Source organism: Notolabrus celidotus, chromosome 4, assembly GCF_009762535.1.
Source record: "Notolabrus celidotus isolate fNotCel1 chromosome 4, fNotCel1.pri, whole genome shotgun sequence".
In the NCBI taxonomy this organism is placed as follows: Eukaryota; Metazoa; Chordata; class Actinopteri; order Labriformes; family Labridae; genus Notolabrus; species Notolabrus celidotus.
In genome coordinates this window covers 22,584,908-22,611,102 of record NC_048275.1, presented here as the reverse complement: position 1 = coordinate 22,611,102, position 26,195 = coordinate 22,584,908, and the positions used below count along the sequence as shown (strand labels likewise).

Here is a 26,195-nt window from a genome sequence, read left to right as displayed (position 1 = left end):
CGCGCCTTTACCCCTACGTTTTTTTCCCTCCATCTCTCTCTTCCTCCTTCTCTCCCCCTCTGGGTCTCTCTGTCTCCCTCTCTGTTTCCCTCTCTCCCTCTTTCTGCGTCTCTCTCTCTCGCTCTTTATCAAACACCCCCCAACGCTGGCCAGATTAACTATTTAATGCACTTGTCATTATCTGCCTGGGCCCAAAGCAATTTACCACGCTCCCCATTCACCAGCGCATTTTCTCACCAGAAGTCTGGTTTGACATGCGAAAAGGAAATTTTTCTCAGTCGTTTTTGTACAAAGAAAGGTCTTTTTTCTCTCCTTTCTCGTCCCTCTAAGTCTGATATCTCCAGAGCTTATTAAACTGCAGAGCATGTGTTGTAAAAGATTAATCTGTTGGTTTCCCAGGCAAACTTAAATTAGTCCTGCTCGGCCTCATCTAAAAGGCATGGCTAATGCTGCCCGTCCGCTGAGAGAGAAAGAGGTTCATATCAGGACCGAGGCTTGGGGCGTAATCTAATGTCAAATGTATCCCCTCCTCTCCTCATCTGTCTCCTCTCCTGATATCCTTGGCCCAAGATTCACCCGTTCCCTCCTTCCTTTACCCACTCATTGATTCTCCCTGGTTTTTTTTCTCTTTTTTTTCTTTTTCTTCCTTTTCTTTAATTTTTGTACTGCAAGAAAAAGACATACGTTTTTTCGTTTATTTTACCCTTTTTCCTTTATTAGTTCTGACATCAAGTTGGGAAACAAACGTGATCAAGAATTTGGAATTTTACTTGCAGGTTCAAGGTTATGTGAATAACCGTTTTTTCTTCTGTTGGCCTGAAGATCTGTTGCCCACCTCTGACCTTATCTCTCGTGCTTTTCCAAAGACCCCATTTTCTTTGTCATTTAGCATAAAAGAAAATGACCAAAAGTTAACATTTGGCTGTTATGACCAAATTCCAGTATAGGCCCACTGCCATTGACAAGCAGGAGACAAACTAGTCCGGGGTTTCATTCTCATTCCTTTCACTTCTTTTGATGCATGACTCCTGCATATTACACAACAAGTGAAATCTTTTGTAAGAGCACAGAGATGATTTATAAATATCATGGCCGACGAATGCTGCAAAAGCCCAAAGGTTTTACGGTTTCAGAAGTACACTTAAAATCAGAAACACTGCCAACTTAAAAAACATGCAAAGTCCAAGATTCATAGCGAACACGCTGTAAATACATAAATGATGCAAAAGAAAAATTCTGCAAATTCACTCATCACTGTGGTAGAGGCACTCAGGGGAACAGCTAGCTACATATTGATGGAAAGAAAGAAGGGGGAATGGGGAGAGACACTGAATTGATTGAGCATCAGACCATATGGCAAGAGATGTGGAACTATTTCGAGGACAATGACCCTCTGACTACTGTGCAAAAACTCTACTGTATAACAAGAACAAAAATCTCATATTATAAGAAAGATAATGTTTCACATGGATGCAAAATTTTGTAAAAGTAACTGATGCTGCTGTATTTGTTGCCTCTGTTAGCCAGGGGTGGGTCTAAACGTGGCCAGGTGAGGTCATTGCCCTCTTGAAATGTGATCAGCCACCACAATGGCCACTCTAAACTCTAAAGTTCTAAAGCATGATTGGCTATTTGCCTTATCAGAGGCGTTAGAATCAATCATTTGGGCTGTGTTGCAAAAGGTTGCTAGATGCCAAGCTTTCTTTGCATTTCAGTCTGGCTTATAATTTTTGGGTATTTTTTTAAATTATGTTTTGTACAAAAATCTTATTTTTTAGTCATGAAATGTTTAGCTACTTGGAGTTGAACATTGTTTTTCTCATACGTTGTTTTTTAAAGTGAATGAAAAACACATTGTGGCTGAGTTATCCTTAGTAGTTAAAGTGTGTTCAGTGGGTATAAAAAGGTAAATGCCATTCATTAATGTATCTGCACATAAACTTCATGCCAACCCTGCTAAAGGCACTTCTCCAGTTTGGCCTCCAAAGTCAATCAATTTTTGACGTGCCTCTGATGTTGGCACAGAGCTAGAAGGAGCTGGTTCTGCATAGTGTCAGGGGATGCTTTTTTATGCCAGAATTAGTCCAGGAGTATTAGACAGCTGGGAGTTCAGTTCGAACCCCCTCATATAACATGTAAACTGTTTAGGAATCATTTAGATGAAGGCTGTTTCCGAAACCGCCTACTATACTAGCAGTACGTACTGATTTGGCCAAAATTCAGTATGTAGTAAGCAGTGTGTGAACAAGAGCAAAATCTGCAGTAAGCCAAAACTCCCCGGATGTCTACTGATTTGGGAAAATTTCACAGTATGCATCGGACCAGTCTTCCTCGCGTACTGTTTCCAAAAATGCACAGCGCTCGTTCCGCTTTTTCTTTTTCCTTCTTTCTTGACGGGAGGAAATCCGTTTTCATGTGCTGTGAAAGTTATTAAATTCCATATATACCACTTCCTAACTTTTAATGTGGATGATCTGAGCAGCATTTTAGTTGCAAAGTAAGAACTGGAGATGCTGGAGATTGAACCCAGGACCTCATAAATGCGAAGCATGCGCTCTACCACTAAGCTACATCCCCTTGATCTCAAAAACAAGTTAGATAGAATGACATGATTTCTCAGTGTTTCCTGGACTCAAATTACACAAAGAAAACTGCTTTTGTGGTTAAGGTTAAGCTGGATGTAAGCCATGTCTCACTTCCTCACTGTTAGTTAAAGTTAAAGTTTTGGATAAGAAACCAGCATGACCTCAGTTAACAGGAAGGAAGTACACCAGAGCCTCTGTTCACCAACTCCTTCTTCCTCTGCTACTTCCACCTGTTCTCTTAACGGACAGTAGTTAAAATTCCCATAGTTGCTCAAGGTCTTTGTTACTTGAAGAGTGAAAAAAAAGTCAGGTTGGGAATTTTTTAGGGATTCAATTCCTTAAGACTCTTATCCGTATATTGTTGTCTTTTCTCTCTTACTTCCTTTAATCTGTTTCCCAATTTCACCCCCTCTTTCTCTGTTTCTCCATTGTTTACTTCTCTGCCGTTCTTCAGGTCTAACTTTTCTTCCATTTCCTTTCTTTCCCGCCTTGTTTTCTCATCCTCGTTTCCACTTACCATCCTGTATTTACTGAATCTCTCTTCCTGTTTCGTACGTTCCACTCTCTTCTCTCTCTTTTTGTTGGATCTGTTTGTCTCTGGTTGAGTAGATTCATTTGAGGTTTGATTGCTCGAGGCGAATCCTCAGACACCTTAAACCATCCACTCCTCATTTACTCTTCGCATTCCTGCTCTGTTTTCTAGTCGCTTTCCCTCATTAGTGTTCCACTTCCCTTACTTGCTTCCTGCCCCCATTCTTATTTTGCTGTGCTTTTTGTGGCCTAATTTTTCTCTCATGTTATTTAAAGTTGTAGAAATGTAAGACCAGAAAGGAAAATTTCTGGACAGTTTGAGGGGTTTTGACACTAAAATACACGTCTATATAGGGCCTGAGTATATCTGCTACTTTATCCTGAGGTTATGATTTTCCCAAAGGCTTTTTGGGGGCTTTAATTTCACAAGATCAGACTTCAAAGTAGAACAAATTGAGATGTGGTAAATTTTGTCTTGAACAGAGATGTTCTGATTTTCTACAGTGGCTGTACAAAAGCACAATCCTTGTTCTGTAAAAGATACAGATAATTTTAACTTTGTCTTGGCTGGCTCTGTATTTAAAAACCTACACATTATAAATATGTTTAATAACAAACCTTCCTCTTCTGTGCTTTTCAGTCATTGTGATCCTGTTTGTGATGAGGAAACGCTACCAGAAGGATTCTCTGGCCAGCATGAAGAACAGCGGGGAGATTCACGAGCAGCTCGTCACATATGATGAGGAGGGAGGAGGAGAGATGGACACTAATGGGTATAAAGATGAAAAAATGTCCAAGAGACTTTTCTTTTTTTTTCCCTGAAACTCTGAAATAACTGAAATGAGCTCACCTGTTATGATTCATTTCCTTCATTCTCAAGGACTCTTCATGAAAAAAAACCTTTCTAATAGAAAAAAGAAATATTATTCATGACATTTGTGTCTAATAGTGAATCAAGATTCAAAAATGTTTTCAATAAGTCCATGTTGATCAAATTCAATGTACTCATTTCTTTCTCATCCTTTCAGCTTTGCCAGTGTGGCCATGAATGCTCCTCTTAACATGAACTTGCTTTTTTTTTGATGATCCGTTGATTAATAAGAACTCACTAAAGCTGATTAAAGTAAAGCATCATTTTTAATGCAGGATTAAAGCAGTATTCACTTACAACAAACTTATTAGCTGTTCATTTTAACATACTTCTTCAAATTCATGTTTCTTTGTAGGTTACATGCAACTCTCTCGACATAAAACTGCAATATTTATTTACTCTGCTGCATCTGTTAATTTCCTGACCCACTTTATCCGAAAGAAATCATTAAAGTTTTATTTAATCTGAGTCTAATCTTATCCATATTTAAGTAGTATTAAATCCATACATAATCCTGTACACTTGAGATATTGACAGCCCCACACTATAGGCTGTCAAAATATGGTGGCTTGAGGAACATCTGCAAAGTGACAGATGACAGGCTGCAGAAGAAATGTTTTGTTGACTTATTATTCTCATTCTGTTAAATACATGCAATACTTCTCTTATTGTGAAACATAATGAAATAGGATGAAATACTACATTTTACGATCTTATGAACAATTTTGTTCCCTCTCAAATATGTGTCTAAAACAGACAAGATTCAGCCGACTGAGACAACCTCCTGGAACTAAACATTTAATGGAGAATAAAAACATTGCAGAAGTGTTAGGTTTAAAAGCGTACAAGATCTTTGAATGCTAACATGCAGCTTTTCTCTCTCTCAGCTATGATGTTTCAATCCTCTCCTCTGCCTGCAACGACGGCTCTTTGCTCCGCCACCCGGACCACCACCCTCACCCCTCTCTCTATGCCATGGTCCAGAAAGCCCCCCTACACCACCCACAACCCACAGCCTGCAAGGGCGACATGGCTGCCATGATCGAGGTGAAGAAAGACGAGGCAGATCATGACAGAGATGGCTTCCCATACGACACTCTCCACATCTACGGCTATGAGGGACCCGAGTCTTTAGCCGGGAGTCTCAGCTCTCTGGAAAGTTCCTCCAGTGGTTCGAATGTGGATTATGACTTCCTGAGCGACTGGGGGCCGAGGTTCAGGACCCTGGCTGAGCTGTACGGCGTGGATGAGCCAGAGTTCTACCATCAATACTGATGGAGACTGTCTGCTTGTAAGCACATATAATGCCAAAATACACACACATACTCAGATTGAAAACAGCCATAGAAATACACCCACTCAAAGCCAGAAGCATGCAGTAAATATAACACACCTACAAACACAGAGCCAGGCTTTTAGGCTGTCCGATGTGTTTCTGGAAAAGGAGCTTTGATCAAGCAGACAACTGTGTTCTCCAAAGACTTCTCTAGCTTCTGAAAACAGAATCAGGGCGTGCTCGTTTCCAGTACAAAAACATCTAACTTTCATTGTTGTGTGTAATTCAATGCAACCTTTAGTTTGTCAACCTTCCCCAACCCGCACTGAACAGACTGTAAGCAAGAGCTTCATTTGATACTTGGAAGAAAAACTCCAACAAGTTGAAACAAGCTGTTTTTGTTCTGAGAGGTCTACTTTTGGTGCAATTTATCTCCTCTTGAGAGATGTTTGGAGGATTTTTGAAGTAACACCAGGACAGGACACCATAGGAGAGAGTGAAAACTAACTCGGTCCAGGATGTAAAAGAGGCTTGAGCGTTTATGAGAGCATGAGATCCTTGCTTGAGGATGCCTTTTATCCCTGCACAACTGTAATTGAATGATGTTTGACTTCATAACCCATTCATTGAGGAAATCTAAACATCCTATCAGAAAAATCTGTTCTGCAATGTAGCCAATCAGATTTTTCCTTAGATGATTGATGGGCTTTTCAGGTTACAGCTAGCCAACAATGTTACTCAGTTATTTCAATTCTTTATGTTTCATTTCTTTCAATACTTGTTACAGCTTCTTCATTTAGTGCCATTTTGCATCCCCTTTTTACAACAGTGTCTGTGTCACAGTTAAAGGTTTTTACCTTGTATCTTTTAATGCTACTGCTCCTTTTTATGCACCTGCTTATATCCATACCCACATGCATCTGCCAACTATTCCTCTTCTTTCATATATGATTACACTAAAATAGGACATCTTCACGTGGGAAAGTGCTTTAATTTGCGACAAAAACTAAATATAAAAACTATGCATTAAATTGAATCATGGGTGACTAATACTTCAAAACATCAGCTCATCATTTAGAAAAAGACGTATTTAAATATCTACACTTGTGTTAAAATTTTGATATAGATGTTAGTGTTCCTACTGGGGATACCAAATGGTGCATGTCAAATCATCGTTTCATTAATCTGATATGTTTATCTTCCTTTTCTGTCTTACTCTTCCCCTTTTGTTTGAGCAGCTTGAAATCAATTCAAACTCTGATGTTATTTTTGATGTTTGTCAAAAGTGGCACAAACAAAGTGAGAACACGGGAAGAGGGATTCCATTTCTGATCTCAAGTTGATGACTGGGTTTGTGTTTGAGGGTTTTATTGTTTGAGGAAACAACTTGAGAAGCCACAGGAGTTTAAACTTAGACGTTTGATTTGTGTGATCAGAGCGAGATGCCAGTTGTGTTTATTTTTTCATAAATACCAAAAAATTAGAGTTCAGTCCTGGAAAACTCATCAGTCGGGGATGGCCAGTGCGATATTTTATGAAATGGTCTTGTGATATTTTCTGCGGTTTTAATCTGTGTGCTTGTAGCAGTTCTTTACATTGTCAAAAAGACAAGATAATTCAAAAGTTACAGATATTCGGCTCTGAGGTGGTTTTTTTCTTGGTAGAAACTTTGCAATGAATAAGGAGTCTTTTTCTAAGTGAGTCATTTTTGTCAATTTATCCGGCTATCTTCTCCACTGAAGAGTGAAGAGACAACAGACAAGTGAGCAGACAAAAAGGAAATGGCCCTACTGCTGCTGCTCAGACAGAATTTCGGCACGTTCCCTGGGCTTATTTGACAGGAGCCATCATCACAGTTATTGTTGAGATGAAAGCTCAATTCTCAGAGGTCTGCTAGAACAAAAGTCATTCAGACAGCTCAGGAAACAATGAGTGGCAAAAGCAGCCAGTCGGGCAGTAGTGATGGCTCTGAGGTGGCTCGAATAACTTTAACCTTTCATCCTTTTTTCAACCACTGTCAGAGTGAAAACTCCCAGGTCCAATGTTTCGACAATCTCCAGAAGATTTTGTAAGATTTCTACAGAGAAAAAAAGTACTGTAATCAAGAAAGTAAGCTTTTAACCTTTCATTGGCTTGGAACTACTTCTCTCACAACCTTTTCCACTCTGGCCATTTGGAAGAAGGCTTTAGACGCCCTGGTCGAGAGCTTTTTTAACATTTAAACATTAACTTTAGACATTTTGGAGAGATGTTTAAAACAAGGCTCTGAGCAAGAAGGTAGTTTATTGAAGCTCATAGTGGTAATGGTCACTCGTTGTTGTTTGTGACACCTTATGAATAAGTTTACTTTATTGTTGGGAGTCGCCTTCTCTGTACAAACAAGCCTCATTGACAATGCAGTCTTTACAAACTTTGTCGAGCCATGTTTAACTCAGTTGAAGACATAGCCACGTGTCATTTGGACAATCCCATTGTTTTTTAAATGTAATTCATTCCAGTTTAGAGAATGAAGTTTATTTATTCTCCTGTTTATTCTGTTTTGTTTGGACTTGAACTTGTTTCTTTAAAACCCTGGCCTCCATGGAATGTCATTTGATAAACGCTGGACACAATAGCTGGAAGCCCATTGAATGCCTTCCTGTTGGGTTCACATATATACTTAGAGTAACCCGTTCCTCCATCTCACTCTCAGTCCGTCTCTCCTGCCCTCCTTGTTTGCCTTACCATATATCTCTTTCTCTCTCTTTCTCCGTCCTCTAATCAGTTAAACCAAACACTAGAGTCAACTTCCTGTCCATCTGGGAGGTTGCTCCCGCCCCTTCCTGTCTGTGTTATCGTAAGAGGGAGCTAACACATTGTGCTCACTTCCTGTTGGCCCAGCCTGGGAAACAACCTTAAAGAGGAAAAGGGAGCGAGGCAAGGAGAAACAGTGGCTGAGGTTGGGGGTTAACGAGAAAGAGAGATGAAGAGAACAATGTGGAGCGATGATGAGTTTTCCAGCTGAGCAGAAACTCTTCAAAGCAAAGACACAAAGATACAGAGATATTAGTGATGAAACGGTGTCACACATCCCTCATGCAGGTGGTGTTAACATCCTGTTTGCCTGGCATCTTAATGAAGAAACTGCCCACAGTTGAAGCTTCGGATTCATCAAAGTATGACCTTCACTTTGACTCAAGTGTTTGCGCCTCTTATTTTATTCTCCCCTTTTATGTTTAAGGAATCAGACTTCAGATTTGAGTAAGAGTGCACCACTGTTTTTGTAGAAATAACAAAAATATCTTAAGAAAAAAAAAAGGTTGAGTTTTGGGACAGTTCGCATCACCACTGAACACATTTCCAAAATCTGATCCAAGATAAATATTAATATTCAGATTTTATAAGCCATGTGTGACCTCCATTGAACAAACAATAGCCACAGCTATCTTTGTTTGGGTCAAAGACTCGAGGCTTCTCTTGTGATTCAATTTCAAACTGGAGGAACAGTACTTTTTTTTTTCCAATGTTTGTGTTTCATCACCATTATGGTTGTTTGAGAATTTTTATTTTCTTTTATGGGATGTGTGTGACCATAAATGTTATTTTTCTTGCAATCAGGAGCCTGAAGCAGAAAGAGGTGCTCAATCATGTGCTCTCCTAGCAGCAATAAGTGTTGTGTGTACCTACAGGGAGAACATTTGGGAAATTTGTGGCGGTAGATGGGTACATTTGCCAACAATTTTAGCTGGCAGTGCTAGCAGTGATTTTCATTTGTTGGGTTCAGTTCCAAAATTCGGTTGAAATAAATAGAAAATGCATTGCCCTATCTAGAAAAGTAATTAATTCACATCAAGCATGTAGCGCTTGCACAACATGAAGGTGGAGGCTAATGTTACTTGCAAAAAAAAGTAACAAAAAAATGCAAAACCATATTGTCATCTGGCTGCCATTTCTATCATTTTTGTTGTTTGCTTCTCCACAGTGACTTTTCACATATTGCACATTGTTGCTCAATTCTTAGAGATTTCTTTATTCACTTTGTCATTATGGTGCATCTCCAAAATCTAGCACGCAACAGTGAAAGTAAGTTATTTGATGTCCTCAAAAGTGCCATATCTAGTTTTTATTTGAAGACTGTAAGTGGCTGTGTGAGAACATTGTCATCTGTTATCAAACGATGAATCATTTTGAATCAAGGCAATGAAGAAATATCTCTCAGGTTGGGATCCATGCACAATAAAAACTTGTTAGACTTCTTGTCAAGAAACAAACGCCCCCTATATTTCTGTGTAATAGCCTCACAATGCAGGCCTTTAAGTGATTCATGTGTGATTCCATCCGTGTATCTCATGTGTCATTGAAGGAGTGTATTTTGACTGACATGTATATAGAAAAAAAATGTGCCTAAAAGTGATTTTTTTCTCTGGCCTCACCTTGTTCATATTTTGCCTCAATAACTGTATTTAGAAGATGTTAAACTTGACACAATCTCTTTTTATTGCTGTAAAAAGTAATGGTTCATTTTCTCCAAATGACAGAGTAGTCTTTGATGCATGAGTGACAGTCCGAGTGAATATGTGGGTTTCTGGTTTTGTTTATGTGTGTGTCAGTCTGTGTGCTTGTGATTGTACCCATGTACATACACACAAATGGGTGTCGAACCAATAAAAAATAGCAGCCACTTAGAAATACATCTTTTTTTCTAGTGTAAATAGAAGAAGGGTCTTGAAGGGAGGAACATGTGCCTTTATTCTTTAAAAAAGAAATACTGTAATTCATTTTTTGATGGCAAACACTATGTTTTCTATATTGTTTTTATGGTGTATAGCATCTACTTTTTATTACCTGACAATTTTTGTAAGTGTAGAATAAAAAATAAACACTTAATCAAGTTTTATTGTCTCGTGATTTATGTTCTAAATAGTTATTACACTTTGGCAAACAGCAAAGAAAAATGTACATCAATTTCATATTTTTTATGAATCCAAAAAAATAAAGAAAAGAGCTTGTATTTTTTTTTTAAAAACTGTCTGACATAACCTTCCTGTGTATGGACTACCTTTGTCACATTTCAGCCTTGGTCATCTTGGTTTATATGCCCTGAAGTGACCATATATGAAATAGGGGGTAGATAGGTTACACATAAAAAAGAGGCGACAGATTCATCCTGTCTTTGATGAATTTAAGGAAACAAAGAACAAATTTATTTTTAAAGATTGTGTTATTTAAAAAATGCTACCTCTTTAATGAGCAGTGGATCCTTATTACTTTCATACATTATGTTAACGTGTTTTGATGATTTAAAGCTCCGGTTGGGAACTTTAAGTTTGTGTTGATTTTGGCGCCTCCTGTGGACAAAGTTTTTGCTGTATGCTGTAAATCGTCACAAACAAAACTGTATTTTTGAAACAGGCTGTAAACATGTTTAAATTTTTTCTGTTAAGATGATTTTTTATGAATGGGTTTGTATTTGTTTTCTTCATTTCTGGAGCCAACCTCAAGCAGTCACTCTAGGAACTGAAGCACTTTAGCACATTAAATGCATTAACTAAGTTACATCATGTTACATTCAGGTCCATAAGTAAACAATAATACTGACTTTTGGGCCCACACCTCTTGATACTCCAGATGATATGACAGTCATCCCCTGATGACTTTGTTATTTATTCTGGGTAACAAGACACACTCCAGAAGGTAAATGGTAAATGGACTGTATATACATAGGGATTTCTCCAGTCGCTTTTACATTACATGTCCATTTCACTCCCTATATTCACACACTGATGGGAGAGGCTGATATCCAAAGTGCCCATCAGTATTAACTAATCTCATTTGCAGACCACTGGCACAGCTTTTTGGGAAAGTTTGGGTTATGTGTCTTGCCCATGTCTTCGGCATGTGGATAGCAGGGCTTGGGATTAAACTCTCAACCTTCTGATGGAGATACGCTAAACTCTACCACTGAGCCACAGCATCTCCTTAGTTTAATGAGTCCACTATAAAGAAAATCCTTGCAAACATTTCAGTAATATGATTATAACACTTTTTTTTACCCCCACCATGTATCATTGTGATGGGAGCAGTGGTATTTATGAAACTGTCATTTTTCCGCCCCTAAAGTTACTGCCTGAAAAAAGAAAAAAATATAATTCATGCTGTTTTATATTCACCACCATAACCTGTTTTTGTCCTGATCAAGCACAGGAGGGAAAAAAAGAACAAGAACAAGTGCAAAATAAGAAAAACAAGCTGTATAAAAGTACCGATCTTAGCTTACAAAAACACATTTTCCACATTTGAGATGAGAGTTTGGAATTTAAGGCCGGCTTAGGAGAAATGACATCATGTGTTTATAGAGACAAGATCATCACCCCCACCCATAAAAGGAGAAGCTGGAATTTGTTGACAATAACCCAACACTGGGTCAGGTCAGATCAGGATCTGTGGCAGATTTTTACCAACTAAAACCGAAGTTTGAGTGCTGACATGGATCTGAACATGTATGTATATTATGTTACAAGCAAGTGTTTATGCAGTCTGTGTTTTTACACATAAGGTTCCATGTGGTGAAGATCAGCCATGTTTCTTTGTGTAAAATGGTTCAATATGTCAAATGTTACACATCATGAGGCGGTGTGAAGAAAGCTCTGATCTCCTTTTCCTTCATCTTTGACATGTGATCAGATGTGAGTCCAGGGATATCCTCTGTTTATCAATTTTTTAAACCAAGTGTAAACTCAGCACAGGTTCATGCAGTATTATTATTGTAAGGGGCCGGTGGATGGAGGGGTCAGACCTGCACAAATGTGATCAGATCCATATGAGACACGAACATGAGGCACGGCTGAGTGTACCAGATCACAGCGGTTGAACTGACAGTGAGACTACGAGAGGGAAATACCAAAGTGATGTCAATTCTCTCGGCACGTCTTATGTTGACATCCTGCAGGGAAGACACATATAGGCACACACGCTTACAGACACACACAAGCATTTAAAGTTCAACTAGAATTTTGATCTGGCCAGCAAATGTATCTCTAAAGCAGGACCAGGTGTTCATACACCTTTAGGCTTTGTTCAATGTAAGGCTGTTATGTGTGACTGTGTTCATGCCCTCATGTATATCCGTCAGGAAGCTCAATTTTCAACAAGATTTAATGCCTTGAGCTAATTTCTCATACTGCCACCCAAACCAATCCATATGACTGTTCCCAAAGACTGAACACTTTACATCTCCCTCATTCCATTTCTGTATCTAACTTACAGCTAGAGTGTGAGAATAACTGTCAATTCACATTGCCTTTACATTTATGAGTCTTACTTGGTGTACCACAGTTCTGTCCATCAACTGCAACAACCTGCAATTTTGTTGTTGTATGGAACAGCATCACACAAAAAAGTGACATTGGTGTTTAGATGAAAAACACTACATGTTACTCAGGGTTAAGCTCATGTTTTCCACAAAACCGTGCAGTAACTCTCTACAAACATATAAAATGACTTTATAGTTCAATTGAAATGTTAGCAATAACAACTGTAGTAATGATCATATAGAAAGGACTGATTATATTAATTACAGCAGTAGTAGATGCAGTTCTAAGATTAACATTAACTTTAACCCTCCTGGTATGTTCCGGGTAAAATTGACCCATTTAAAGTTCAAATCTGAAAAAAATATTTTAAAGGTATTTATTCGTTATGAAACTTCTTCTGCTTGACTTAATAAGCGTTATCAACAAATGAAATGAAAATGGTTCATTTCATGTATTCGCAACCCCCTGAATGTTTATGTTACATATTTACTGTTCGGGTCAGTTTGGCCCGGCAGTCAAAGTGGAGGCTGAAAGGGGTCAGAAGTGTCAAATACTAACTGTTTCTTTGGGATTGTGGGTAGAGCAGCATCTACTACTCTATAACCTAGGCCCTAATGTCAAAGTGGATGAAAGGCTAGCGGTATTCAGAGGTCACTGCCCTCCAAACTAACTAAATACGGCATAACTATCTGGGCTTCACTTCATAAAATGAAAATAAATGAAATGTAAAATAAAATAAACAGCAATCTTTGTCATGTAAAACTTATTTATTTCTATTTAGGTCTTTCCAATGTACATTAAAAAAGTGTCATCATAGATTTTTATGAAAATTAAGTATCTGATATTCAACCACATAAGATTAAGTATATGTTGCTAGTCTGTGTTGTTTAAAATAATTTCAGGGGCCCACAAGAATGAGTTACAGTAGAATGGCTCCAGAAGTCTCTAGAGAGGGCCTAAAAAAGATCACCTTTGACCTAGGCAAATATACGATTGATAGTGACAGCTGACGTCTCTGTCAATACTCAGAACAGGGTTTTCATAAATGGAGTCAAATAGCAGCTAACGTTAAACTCGTATTGAAGAGTCCATATATGTGCATGTTTGGAGGACACCCTCATTCTAATTTGAGTACACCTTCATAGTATTTAAGCCAGAACGTGGAGACAGAGGAGAGGCGACTTCATCTGGCTCGGTCGTCCTCCAAGCAGTCGCGATGCTTGTTACTGATGCTGATGCTGTTTGATTGTAATAAATCGAATTACTATTCAAGCTGGCCAGTGTCACGAGGTTCATTCTACATCTGCACATCACAGGTTGTTAAGACACGACAAAAACAAGTGAGTTATCCTCATTGAACCATGATCTGTGAGAAGTAAAGGACACCAATGCACTAAATATTAATTGAAATGGTTAGTAATGGAGTTAATGATAAGATATAAACAATGTTTTGGGGGATTTTTTGGTTTCTGACACTTTTGGATAATTAAACATGCCCGGGTCAAATTGACCCAGGACCATTATTGCTGTTACCGAGAAACGAGCATAACAGGAGGGTTAAATAATGATAATATAAACAAGACTGATATTAATAGTTGTAGCAGTTGGAGTTAAGCAGGTCCACTGTAGCAGGCTGTCTTCACAGGAACCTGTGAGACAAGGGGGCTCAGGAACTCCCAGGAAGATACAGTCTCCTGGTTAAGGTACAGCTGCATTACATTTGTGTCTTACAAGGATTCACTCTTTCTCCTATTTCCTTCTTTTGAACACGGCAAATACATTTCATATTTTGCATGTTGTCCACAGCTTTTGCCCCTAACTCTTTGAAGCCTTTGTTTAGCTCAGGTCAAACTGATGTGCTCACCCTACTCTGCACACTCTGTGTGTTTGAAAATGAGGACATTTTAGTGCCAGCTTGTTCCATACACCATACAGTACAGAATCAGACTCATAAGCCTTTTACAGTTCGACATCACTCTCAAACGTCTAAATGGGTGTATCATTACCTTCAGGGTGCTCTACCAGAAAGCTGTCTCTTAGCCTGAAGAATCCTTCATCCAAATCATGATATTTTCTGCTTCAAACCGAGTACTTTTGATGCCTAAACCAAACCACACAGACAGGTAAGCTCTCTAGCAGAAAGGCCTGAGTTCCTTCATGTTCTATGTGCTCACCACAGGTAGACATGTTATTAAATTGCTCTGTCAAATTCATTCAATTTCAAGCATTTCTAAAAATGTCTTTGCCTTTTTAGCACTGTAAACATCAGAGGATGAATGCACAACATCAACTTATATGATTCTCTAAAGATGCAGCCAAAAACCCAAGACTTTAAATAATATATTTCTAAACCATGAAACACCATTTCAAGCAGATGTCTGACTCAGCGCCATGTTTCTGTGGACAGTAAGACCACAACACATATGATTCTTTGTGGTCCAACATTAAACCCTTGGTACTTTCTCATATTCCCTCACTCTCATATCACCTCATCAGGAACAGGAATGCCCTAAAAAACCTTTCACTGAGTACTGTAAGCTGCACAGACACCAAATTTACCCTGTCATCAGTTATTCAGGCGAGGAAGATAGCTGGAAGATGTGACGGATGTGTGCAGGAAAGAGTGAGACTGAAAGGAAAGAAAAAGACGGTGATCGAGAGAGGAGAGAGGCAAACTTCCATCTCCTCTTCCCCCCTCCTCCTCCTCCCTAAACCTCAGCTAAACTTTGGTCTACTTGTGGCGAGGACGGGACAGGAGCAGCTGGCGGCAACATGCTAAACACTGCGTTATGGTCAAAGTACAAAACCAGACTATTAAAGTGAGGCATGCTTTATCCTTGAATACGATTACATGGAGACTGGGAACGGATAATCCTTTGATGCCTGATCAAAGAAAGTCTGAATTTTGAAGTGGGTTGCAGTTTGTGTTTACATGGGAGTTGATACAGGTAGCTGTTTACATGAGTACAGCATGTAATCCAGTTAGAGAATACTCTACGTTTGGTCACAAGGAGTTATGTTTGTTTCCGTTGGCGTGAAAGACACAACAGTTGAATATGAGAGAGAGAACAGCTACCTGTGCATACTTAAACAACAAATGTAATGTAAGTCATGCACAAGCCACTTGATTTTATATCAAGGTTTAATTTGTGAAGGTTTTTAAGGGTTACCTTTCCAATCTGGTACTCTTTTTTATTGCCTCATTGTATCATAACCATATAATTTAGCCAAAGAGATTTGTTTAAAAAAAAAAAGGCAATCAAAGCACTTTAAATTTCATCGTACATCTTTAGTTGCAATTTTTATTTTAATTAATTTTAATGGGTATAAATGTCTCACATTTGTCAAAATATGTCCTTTTCAGTCCACAGAATATGCAGCCATGCAGTTCTACAGACCCTGAAATCCTTTTTAATATTTAAGAAAAAAAGACTCACTATAATTTTTACTGTCATTCTAAATGAATGAGGGAGAAACACAGAACAGGTTCCCAAATCACCCTGAATATGTAATGCTGCAGATGTAAAAACAAAATTTTGAGTTTGTGATGCTTAGAGTCCTTAAAGTGTTTTTTCTCTGTAGCAAAATTAGAAAAAGAGAGTTATATCCAAAAACCTGACTCACTGCTACTTTATGGACTGTCAGTAAATGCTTTACCCTCCATGTCTCAGAATTAGATGCAAATTTCCGTAGGATTTCACCATCCTCTGGATTTTTTTGACCCAACACAGAGGCAGGATCCATTTCAAGAGATTTAACAAGGTATCTTAAGTGGATTTGGGGATTTAAAGACCACATTCAGACAAACCAAACTGACTCTCCCTCCTTCTCAACACAAGGAATGCCTTATTTGTCAGAGAGAGATGTTGCTTCTGAAACCTGCCAACTTATATCCCCTCCCACATCTTTTTGATAAAATCTCACAAATAAAAAATGCCTCTATTGTTAGTGCAGGAGGATATTTTCTTTGGGTTGTCTGTGCAAATGTATCACTGCGGTGTCACACAAGTATCCATAGACTAAACACTGTGGCACACACATCTACATCTACATCTACACACACACACACACACACACACACACACACACACACACACACACACACACACACACACACACACACACACACACACACACACACAGAGGTTCTGGCTTCACACTGTGTATCAGGATTTGTGTTTCTTTTGTTTCGTGTCCTCTGCTGGTCTGCACAGCAGATGTGGTTTTGTCTTTGTCGGAGGCGGACATAAAGCTGTGGCATGGAGCTAAGAAGGTAGAACATGGCATTGCCAGATTTTTTGGGGAGGTTCAGCTCCCTGCGTGTAAGTCACGGTTGAGCAAGATTACTCAAACATACCGGTACCCCTCCTATATGGATGCCCACTGGAAACAGGCCTGGTCCTCATTCCTGGTTTGAAAAGCACTGCAGTCAACCATCACAAAAGCAGAGCTGCATCAAACATCCCACTGACACACTGACAAACAAACCTGAGTGAAAAAAACAACCACCACACAAAAGCTTGAGCCGTTGCAGATGTAGACACCGCCAACGTCCGACATCTCGCTGAGTGGTTTTCGGATCCTGTTTGGGTAGAGGGAGACATGTTGTGGTTTTGTGCAACAACACCGAAGCCTGAGTTATCAGCTGCTGTAATGTGAAGTGAAACATATGCAAAGGGTGATTTAAATTATGACTGTCACTGCTGTTTAACACATGTCCTTTCTGTGAATGGTAAACACTTGACAACAATGTAAGGAGGAGGATATCCCCTTTCATCATCCTCTCATCCTCTTTGTTTGCCTCTTGGTGCTTTGTGCTGCGAAAAGTAAAAAGTTTCATCCATATTCCCTGTACAGACTTTTTAAAACCTCATTATAGATGCTATGAGTTAAATGAGTTTTATGGTAATTAGAATAATGAAAAATGTTCAAAACAATTTTCTTTCCATAGAGTCCTAGGTGGTATGTTAACCTCTGACTAATCTGTTTTACAATAACTTGTTCTCTTCTGGTTTAATTATCTTAATTCTGTATCCAAGTTTATGTAGTGTTGTATCACGTTTCATTGAGATTAATTAAAGACCTCTTAAATATAGTTTTTAAATTAAAAGGGAAAGACATGTTGCCACAGAGAGCTTCTAGCTGGAATCAAAAATGATATACCTGGACTCTTCACCTCAGTGTCTGTTCGATATAGGCCTGTGTGTGAGTTTTGCAGGTTTGAATTTAAGTGTTAAGGAGAGATTATATGCATGAGGAAAAAAGGATAACCTTTCCCCACTTCCCACAAGAAGGGATAGAGTTGCACAACCCAAAAAAGGCTAGGATGACAGCTTGCTAAAATGTAGCAGTACCTTGTCGCCACACTGTGGTTGAAGACACAAACTACACCCTTTATTGTTCTCATTCAGAGGACTTATTGGATGTTTGCTGTGGTTAGTACAAATATACACGTTTTTATGAATACACATTAAATAGGAATAAATCATGTATCCAATATGCAATAGTAAGCCAGTCTCTGCTAAATGTAACCTGCTGTCGGTCAGCAGGAATTGACTTACTTATGCTTATTTTTTTTTTCTAATCAGTCTCTATTGATTCATCAAATGTCATTCTGCAATTGTACAGGGGTGTAAAGAGTATGTAGGTATTCTTCCTTTTCCTATTCTTCTGTTTTTTTAATATAACGAACAGGAGACTATTATTGTGTGAAGTGATGCTGTTGACTGCATCCACGCAGGGTCAATTTAATGACTATTGGTAAAATTATTTTTCGGTATCAGCTATGCATACACATTAACGTAAGTTGGCCAGCTTGAAGGATGGCTCTTGTTGAAGAAAATCAAATTGTTGCTTGCTGGTAGAAAATAAGTGTTGTAATTAGTGAATTTGCATTTACCAATACTAAGTTCTTCTCCTCTGCTACATGTTAGTTCACCTGACAGACAGATGGAATATGTCATCCAATAAAGTGGCAGTCATATAGCTTATGGAAAGCTTGTATCATTTTTATTCAGTAAATGAAGCATTGAAAACTGTAACACAATACTTTGTAAATACAAATAATTAAGTAAATGTAAAAAACAGATTTTAAAGACTATTCAAAAGAGCTCAAGCACACAAAAAAGCTGCCCAAAACAGAAGTACTAGTAAATATAATGTGTTACTTGTCATCCCTGCAACAGGGCAACTTGACACAAATTGCTATAGTGGTAGAAAAGAACCACTTCAATTTTGCACGTTTTATGAGTTTTGAAGCAAATGCTTTTGGCAGTGATATGAAGTGTCAAATATAAAGAACACATTTTTAAAGTGCATGTAAAGAAGTTTAAACCAGCCAATGATCAGATGAAACATTAGAGACATTTTTCATTTCTATGTTGTGCTAACATATAGCTTTGTTCATGAAAATGTATTGCAGAACCTACAATGACTTTGTTGCTTACCAGACCTCTGTGAGTTGATTTTAAGTATTTAGACCAATTCATTCTTATTTTATTTCTGCTTTATTATTTATTTGCACACATACAAGTTTGCCTAAAATCTGATTAACATATAAAGGAGTAATAATAAATACACATTTTTAATCCGCCCCTTTGACAAATATAGTTTTTGGATTTGAATTTGAATGGAGTTGAATTAAAAATGCCTAAGCAAATCAATTAAATAAAATTCATTAAACCTTATAAAGAGTTAATGAAAGGAATATATATTATCTCTCTCTCTCTCTCTCTCTCTCTCTCTCTCTCTCTCTCTCTCTCTCTCTATATATATATATATATATATATATATATATATATATATATATATACACATATATAAAGATACAAAAATAACTATTTTAACAAAATTAATGTGATGGTGTCATGAGTTGCTTTCGTTAAGTTTTGTTGTTCTTCCTGTGTTATTTGTAGTTTTTTTCTCCTTGTGTGCCATGTCCTTGTATTCCTTGTCTGTATCTTGAGAGCTTCCTGTTATATTTCGTAGTTCTTGCTCCCCAGTGGCAGTTCTGGGGAGGGGCCAACAGGGGCCAGTGCCCCTGTTAAACTGAACCTGGACCTTCTCAGTGTCTTTTGTCAGGGTTGAATGTGTCCCTCTGACAACACCCTTGGCCCCGGGCTGGCCCCCCCTGTAAAATTGGTCTAGAACCGCCACTGTTTTACTTCCTCCCCTCGAGTGTTTACCTCCACTTTGATTGCACCTCATCAGTTTCACCTGCGTCTTGTGTCACACCCGTGTCTGATCACCTAATCACCTGTATTTAGTCTCTGTGATTCCTCCCTTCTGTCAACTCATTGAGTCTTTTCTCCTGAGTCTTGCTATGTTTTCCATGTGTCATTCCTTGTGATCTCTAATGTGTCTTGTGTGGGTCATTTGTTGGGTGTTCAGTTGGACTTTGGATTTTGTTGAAAGTAAGTTTTTGTTAATCTTCTGGCTTTTCTTTATTAAACTGTTTTTTTTTGGTCTGCAATGCGGGTTCTCCTCTTTTAGTTTGTCTTCAAATCATGACAGACAGTTTCCTTTTGACATTTTTAGAAATTACAAGCTTAATGTGTGATTTAGCATGTCATATCATTTTTATTCATGGAAAGCCAACCTACCCTTTTCCACAAAGTCATTTTCACTTGTAGCTGGAAAGCAGGAAGTACTAATTTTAATGACTGCTCTGTTCTCATTAAGTGTCCAAAGGTAATTAAATAAAAATCTGTTATCGTTAATGGAATTATTTCCTACTTTGACGTATTAAACAATGCTTCTCAAAATAAATGTCAATACTTGCACACACCTATAACCAACCACAATGCTTAAATCACCTTTTGTGCAGTGCTTTAAAATAGAAGTGTGGAGTCAGTGGGCTTCAACATGTTAAAGCTCTCAAATCTATTGGAATTAGTCTACTACTTTAACAGCTCCACTTGTCTGTTTTAGGCCCTTCTCCACTTTTTGGAGTACAGCAGCAGGGATTTGCTCCCATTCAGCCATAAGAGCATTAATATGTTGAGGATGAGGTTAAGGCTCTGTGCACGCAAGCAGTGTTCTTCAACAACAAACACAGAAGCATTCTTTGTCATCCCATTTTGAGCATGTAATGACTGATATGTAGGACAGTCACCAATTCCCCAAAGAACAGGTGTAATGTAAAATGTCCCTCCATTATTATTTTCTTGATTGGACCGAAGCGGCTAAGGCACTTTGACCTTGGAGGTCAAAACACAAGTCTCTTTCTCCATAACCATTGTCTTTTTCCACCGCACAATCAGATCTTGAATTATAGCAAAAGAGTAATCAAAGCAATATTTCACCTTTGGCACCTTTTCCCAACGAGTTTAAAGGTAAATTTAAACAAAATACTAATTTCTCTCTTTATGTCTCTATCTCAAAAAACAGGAAAAAAATCTTTTAATCATCTTTGGATCTAAATGATTGTTAAATATTGTAAGCATACAAAAATAATGTATACAAATTGTTTTTTAATTGCACCAGCAGATTACTGCATCTGGCTGCCACCAGATAGACTTCTTAAATATGAGATTGTTTTCTTAAAATGTTGTTCAGTTAGCCAAAAACCATCTGCATAATACAAAATGTTGATGTATTTTATGGACTTTTTAAAAAAAAAAGTACCTTCAGAGCCACAAAATGTTGTATATATGTATATATATATATATATATATATATATATATATATATAGATAGATAGATAGATAGATAGATAGATAGATAGATAGATAGATAGATAGATAGATCTATATATAGAAGTGTCTTAAACCTTATCTTGCCCTAAGTCCCCCCACCCCCAATCATTTTATGATGAAAATATTTATGGAATGAAAAATGTAACATAAACTAAGGAGACATGGATCAGGCTTCAGTAATTGAACTTATATACTACAAAAATATGTATAAGTCTACATTATGATATTAAAGTGACACAATCAAAAATGACTGTTAACCTTTGCTGCCTGTATTGAAGTGTGAATGTGGGTTTTCATCATCTGATTAAAGTTTTAGCTAATATGAAGATCCATTTATCAAGCAGTGCTTAATGTAAAGAAGTTAGTACATCAATTTGAGTAAATATAATACATTTGTGCTGATCAGCTGATTAAGGACCATTCCTTTAGTATTGAGAGGACAGGGAGTTGATGTGGTTGCCAGAATTGCAGACATCTAATTCCAGCAGATAGGACGCTCACAGATGGAGGACAAGAGCACAACAATGATGGCTATCAGATGAAGCTGCCTTAATGCTGTAAGTTAGAGCTGCTAATTTTAGGTTACTTCCATATGTACCCATGTTGCCTCATGCTATCATTTGTTACAGCTAGCCAGAGGCAGCTTGCAAGTAAGCGTTGTGCAATTCCATTTTCATAGACTATATAAATGAATATTCCTTTAAGTGTTTGATTCTAGTAAGTGGCGTAGTTGTTTGTTGGTGTTATAACGCGATACATCTTCAATTTTGTGGTGACTCTGAATTGGAGCATGTTTGAGCCCCAGACTGAATAAAATATAGACGTAGTATCCGTGTCGTCAACCATCTGTTTCTGAAGCCTGTCAATCAAGTGATCTGTGCCTCTCATTGGAAGACTCGTAATCTCAATATCTTCGAAATTGCTGCGTTAGAAAAAAATTCACCCTCCCTACAGTGTGTGCCGATCGAGAAATGAGCTATCCAGACTACACTCGTCTTTTGTACCAGGCTGTAAACATGTTTATTAATGCTGTAAAGATCGGCTTGTTTGAATTGGTGTGTATGTGGTTTCCGGTACTTCTGGAACCAGCCTCAAGCTGATCATCGATGAACTGCAGTTTTTAGCACTTTAGCATTGGACTCATATTTTTAGACCGGAGGTTGCCGCTTGGTTTGAGCTCGTTGTTCTAGCCTTTACCTTTTGTATGAGTTTGTTTTGTTTGATATTAGGCCCAAATGTACTAAAGTCAGTGTACCAAAACCATCTTATCAAAAATCATTTTTCTAGATCAGTTAGCTCCTGATGATGATTCTGTATCACTTCCTCTAAATCACGCATGAAGCCCAACATGGGTACTGTGTCAGTCCCATAAATACTCTACTTGTGTAAAACTTTTTCCATTGTAGTTTTCAGTATATTTGAGGTATTTAAAAAAAAATCCTTGTGTTTTTGATGATGTACTGTTCGGGTCAAATATGTGTGTGTCTTGAATAATTTGTCTTGATTTCTGCAATCTAACACGTTTCGCTCCTCTCTCGGTGCATCATCGCGTTTTGTGCTTTGTTAAGGGATTTCCTGGCTGGCTGTCTCATTCTTGGCATATGGCTGCTCTGGATGAAACGCTCCTCTCCCCAAGCATGACACACTTACTGGGCTGCAGAGCCGAGCCACGGGACGAGCCACGGGACAGAGCCACGGAGAGGCAACGGTGAGGACGCAGTCACACGACGAAGAGGAGGAGGATGCGGGAGATACAAGCTATTGATGATGATGATGATTATGCTATCGACAGAGGGATGTTCTTAGAGAAAGGAGAAGAATAAAGCTCTGCGGTTTGGAGGATTATGACAGTAATGATGATGGAGATGATGATGCTGATGCTGTGAGGACTGAATCGCTCGGAGGATGACGCTCGGACGATCGGAGCGCGTGTCTGCCCAGTGTTGTTCATCGTGCGGGTAAATCTCGGGTATCACCGAGAGTTTAACGAAGCGCTATTCTGAGGAGGTGGGCCAAGTCCCGAGAGAGAGAGAGAGAGAGAGAGAGAGAGAGAGAGAGAGAGAGAGAGAGAGAGAGAGAGAGACCTAAGGACTGAGTAATCACACTGGGATATTGTTGCTGCTGTTGTCAGAGATGTGAAGCGACAATAAGGAGCAGATGAAAATACCCATGCGTGCTCGTGGACATATATTTCTACATTTTTGCAGGTAAGCAGCCAAGCTCTCTCTCTCTCTCTCTCTCTCTCTCTCTCTCTCTCTCTCTCTCTCTCTCTCTCTCTCTCTCTCTCTGTCCCCCCCACGCTTTCTTTTTCTCTCTTTACCCCCATATCTCTCTAAACTCTCTCCTCCTCTCGTGATCTTCAAACTAAGTAACCCTTTATACAGAACAAAACAAGTCAAACATTTTTAAGGATGTGAGGTTGTAGTTTAGACCATATGATTAGACTTCTATAACGACTTGGTCTTTGTAGTATTTTTACCTCCTGCAGTGTAAAAATAATATTATGTAATCATCTAATAGGTGCACTAAAGGAGATTACTAAAACACGTGAAAGTGCAGGTTACATTAATCCAGTGGGGGCATTTTATTATACATTTTTTGAGTGACTTTGGGACATTTTTAAGGTATTTATAATAGTTTTTTTTCTATTTATTACAATTCAAACTCACCCACAGATATTTTTCTTTTTGCATTTACTTTTTATTCCACCGAATACACTAAACAGCCATCATCATCTGGTCAGCAGATGAAGTTATAGTTGATCTTGACTCATAAAAAAAGGACTGCTAAACTATAAATAAAGTAGTTTAAATGACTTCCAATACAACCTGCAAAAACATGAAATGCTGCTTATACTGCATGTACCAGTCCTACACTGACAGGAGGGAATCTGCAGCCTAATGAGGTTATTTGAATGTTCATATCTCCATTTAAAGGCTGTATGTTGTACTTTCACTAAAAGATTCAAAATCTTTACCAGTGAATGACAACTTTTAAATAGCATCAGTAATAATTTTACTTGAGATAACGATTTTACGCCTGCTTCCACTACTTGAGCTTCCTGAATAAGTAGTAGTAGAAGTGTGCTGGCAGTATACATGTGTGTGGAAACATAACAGATGGAGATGCATGCAGGGCATGAGAGGTCAGATGAGGCTTGAATGAGCTGGAAATATCCTTGCCACCCAAACCAGACTAATCATCCACCTGTCATTTTTTTATGTGAATTTTGACATCTAGGCCGGAAATGAAAGCCCAAACTCAACTGAAATACAGAGACATTGTAAGACATTGTAAATACTCCCTATTAATGTTATCAAATTAACACAACTTATTGAAAAACAGAGGATTAAAAAACACCTTAACCTCAATAATGAAACTGTAAGTGGCTAAATAAATGCATCATAATTTGTCTTAACTATGGACTAAAACAAACACACAGTAGGTCCCTATAGGAATACATTGTAGGCGTGTTGTAGTGATTTTTGGATCAGCTCATCTCTCCCTTTCTCTCTTTCTTGCCCAGCTTTCCTCCCAGGCTTTTCCTCCCACACACTCTAACTCTGTTGTTTCAGCACTGAAGTACAGAAGCTTTACAACCCTACAGTAACAGCAACAGTTACAGTGCAGAGAGAAAAAAAACTTGCCAAATGTTTTCACTGGCTATCTCTTAGATCACCATGCGTGTGGAGTTATATAAAAGTTATTTCAGCTTACGAAAAGGTGGAAATCCAAACAGGTGCAGGTGACGTAACAGAAACGAACATGTCAGGATAAAAACAGAAAAACCTGAACAGCAAATATATACAAATAAAAAGCTGTAGAAGCCAAAAATATCAAATTCCCTTGATGCATTCGGTGTGGTTATCTGTGAGGTACTGTGAAAAGCAATTTTTTCCAGTTTTAATACGCATGACTTTTCTGTGACAGAGGTTGACAGTTTGATCTAAAGAGCCTCACAGTAGCAAAGCAGCACGCAGCCTTGATGCTCGGTTCCCCAGAGGATATCAAAGCCCGTCCTCATGTTATCTAAGTGGCTTTCTCTATTCACTCAGCTATGAAGGTCAGCGCTACAAAAAGCCCTTTGACTTTAGTCTGACACTTACACGGACTTCAAACTGGAACAAGTTCAATGAAAAGAGTGGATGTATGACTCTTAGATGTAGTTTTAAGGAAAGGTATACTGCACTGTTTTGTCCATCAGTGTTCGATAGTGTAGAGTGAGGAGTTTCTGAAGATGACATTGGAATTGTTAGGCTCCTGTGTCCAAATGATACAGAAAGGATGACTGCACAAGATATTTCACTTGTCTTGCTGGATAATTCAATACATAAATAAACAGATTAGAATACATTTTGAACGAAATCAAAGCTGAAAATAATCAAATATTACTGCTTGAAGAAGAGACTTGAAATTGGAAAAAGTTGCCAGACTATTCAAATGCTTGTTGTCTGTTTCTGTGACAACTTGATAAGTTCAATCTGATCGCTCATTTTGTTTCCTCGTCCATTTTGGGCCCCTCATCCCATGAGTAAAATGTCTTTAACAATGATACTAACGGTAATCTTTAAAGAGGAGATCCACATTTTGAGAAAGAACATGGGATACTTCTTTATATAAGCCAATTACAGTGGAGTAAATTGAGATTGCATGAAGACTTTCTAACAAGGGATGATCTCTCTTGTTCCGGGGAGGACTGACCCTCCGACCCTCTCACTCTGGGGTCGCGTCTGTGACCCGGCTGTCACGGGAAATGATCCCAACGGCTCTCAGCGATGGCACGAACGCTCGTACCGCAGGTCCTGCCTGCTCAGCTACAAACGCTAGTCACTGTGTGATTGTCGCCATTGCCAGGACTGACAGGTTGAATGGATGACAGGGCTGTGTGGGCCAAATAGACTGTCAGAGAGAGCAGGGAGGAGATGGATGAGAGGAGGGAGTGAG

General features: G+C 38.5%; 2 protein-coding genes and 1 non-coding gene across 4 annotated transcripts in view; 2 read left to right on the top strand and 1 right to left on the bottom strand.

The window, feature by feature from the left end:
* Positions 1 to 10,134, top strand: part of cdh5 (cadherin 5) — a 46,034-nt gene extending 35,900 nt beyond the window's left edge. The window contains exons 14-15 of one of the 2 annotated variants that reach the window (XM_034681442.1): positions 3,757 to 3,889; positions 4,875 to 10,134. In XM_034681442.1, the coding sequence (XP_034537333.1) occupies positions 3,757 to 3,889; positions 4,875 to 5,262 (521 nt within the window). In that variant the 3' untranslated portion in view covers positions 5,263 to 10,134. The remainder of the gene's footprint in view (positions 1 to 3,756; positions 3,890 to 4,874) is intronic. The other variant, XM_034681440.1, reaches the window with a different exon arrangement.
* Positions 2,506 to 2,577, bottom strand: trnaa-cgc. The gene has a single exon. It is a non-coding gene; the product is annotated as a tRNA-Ala (tRNA).
* A 13,219-nt stretch (positions 10,135 to 23,353) lies between the features above and the next one.
* Positions 23,354 to 26,195, top strand: part of bean1 (brain expressed, associated with NEDD4, 1) — a 62,246-nt gene continuing 59,404 nt past the window's right edge. The window contains exon 1 of the mRNA XM_034682252.1: positions 23,354 to 23,458. The gene's annotated coding sequence lies outside the window, so the exon portion shown is untranslated. The remainder of the gene's footprint in view (positions 23,459 to 26,195) is intronic.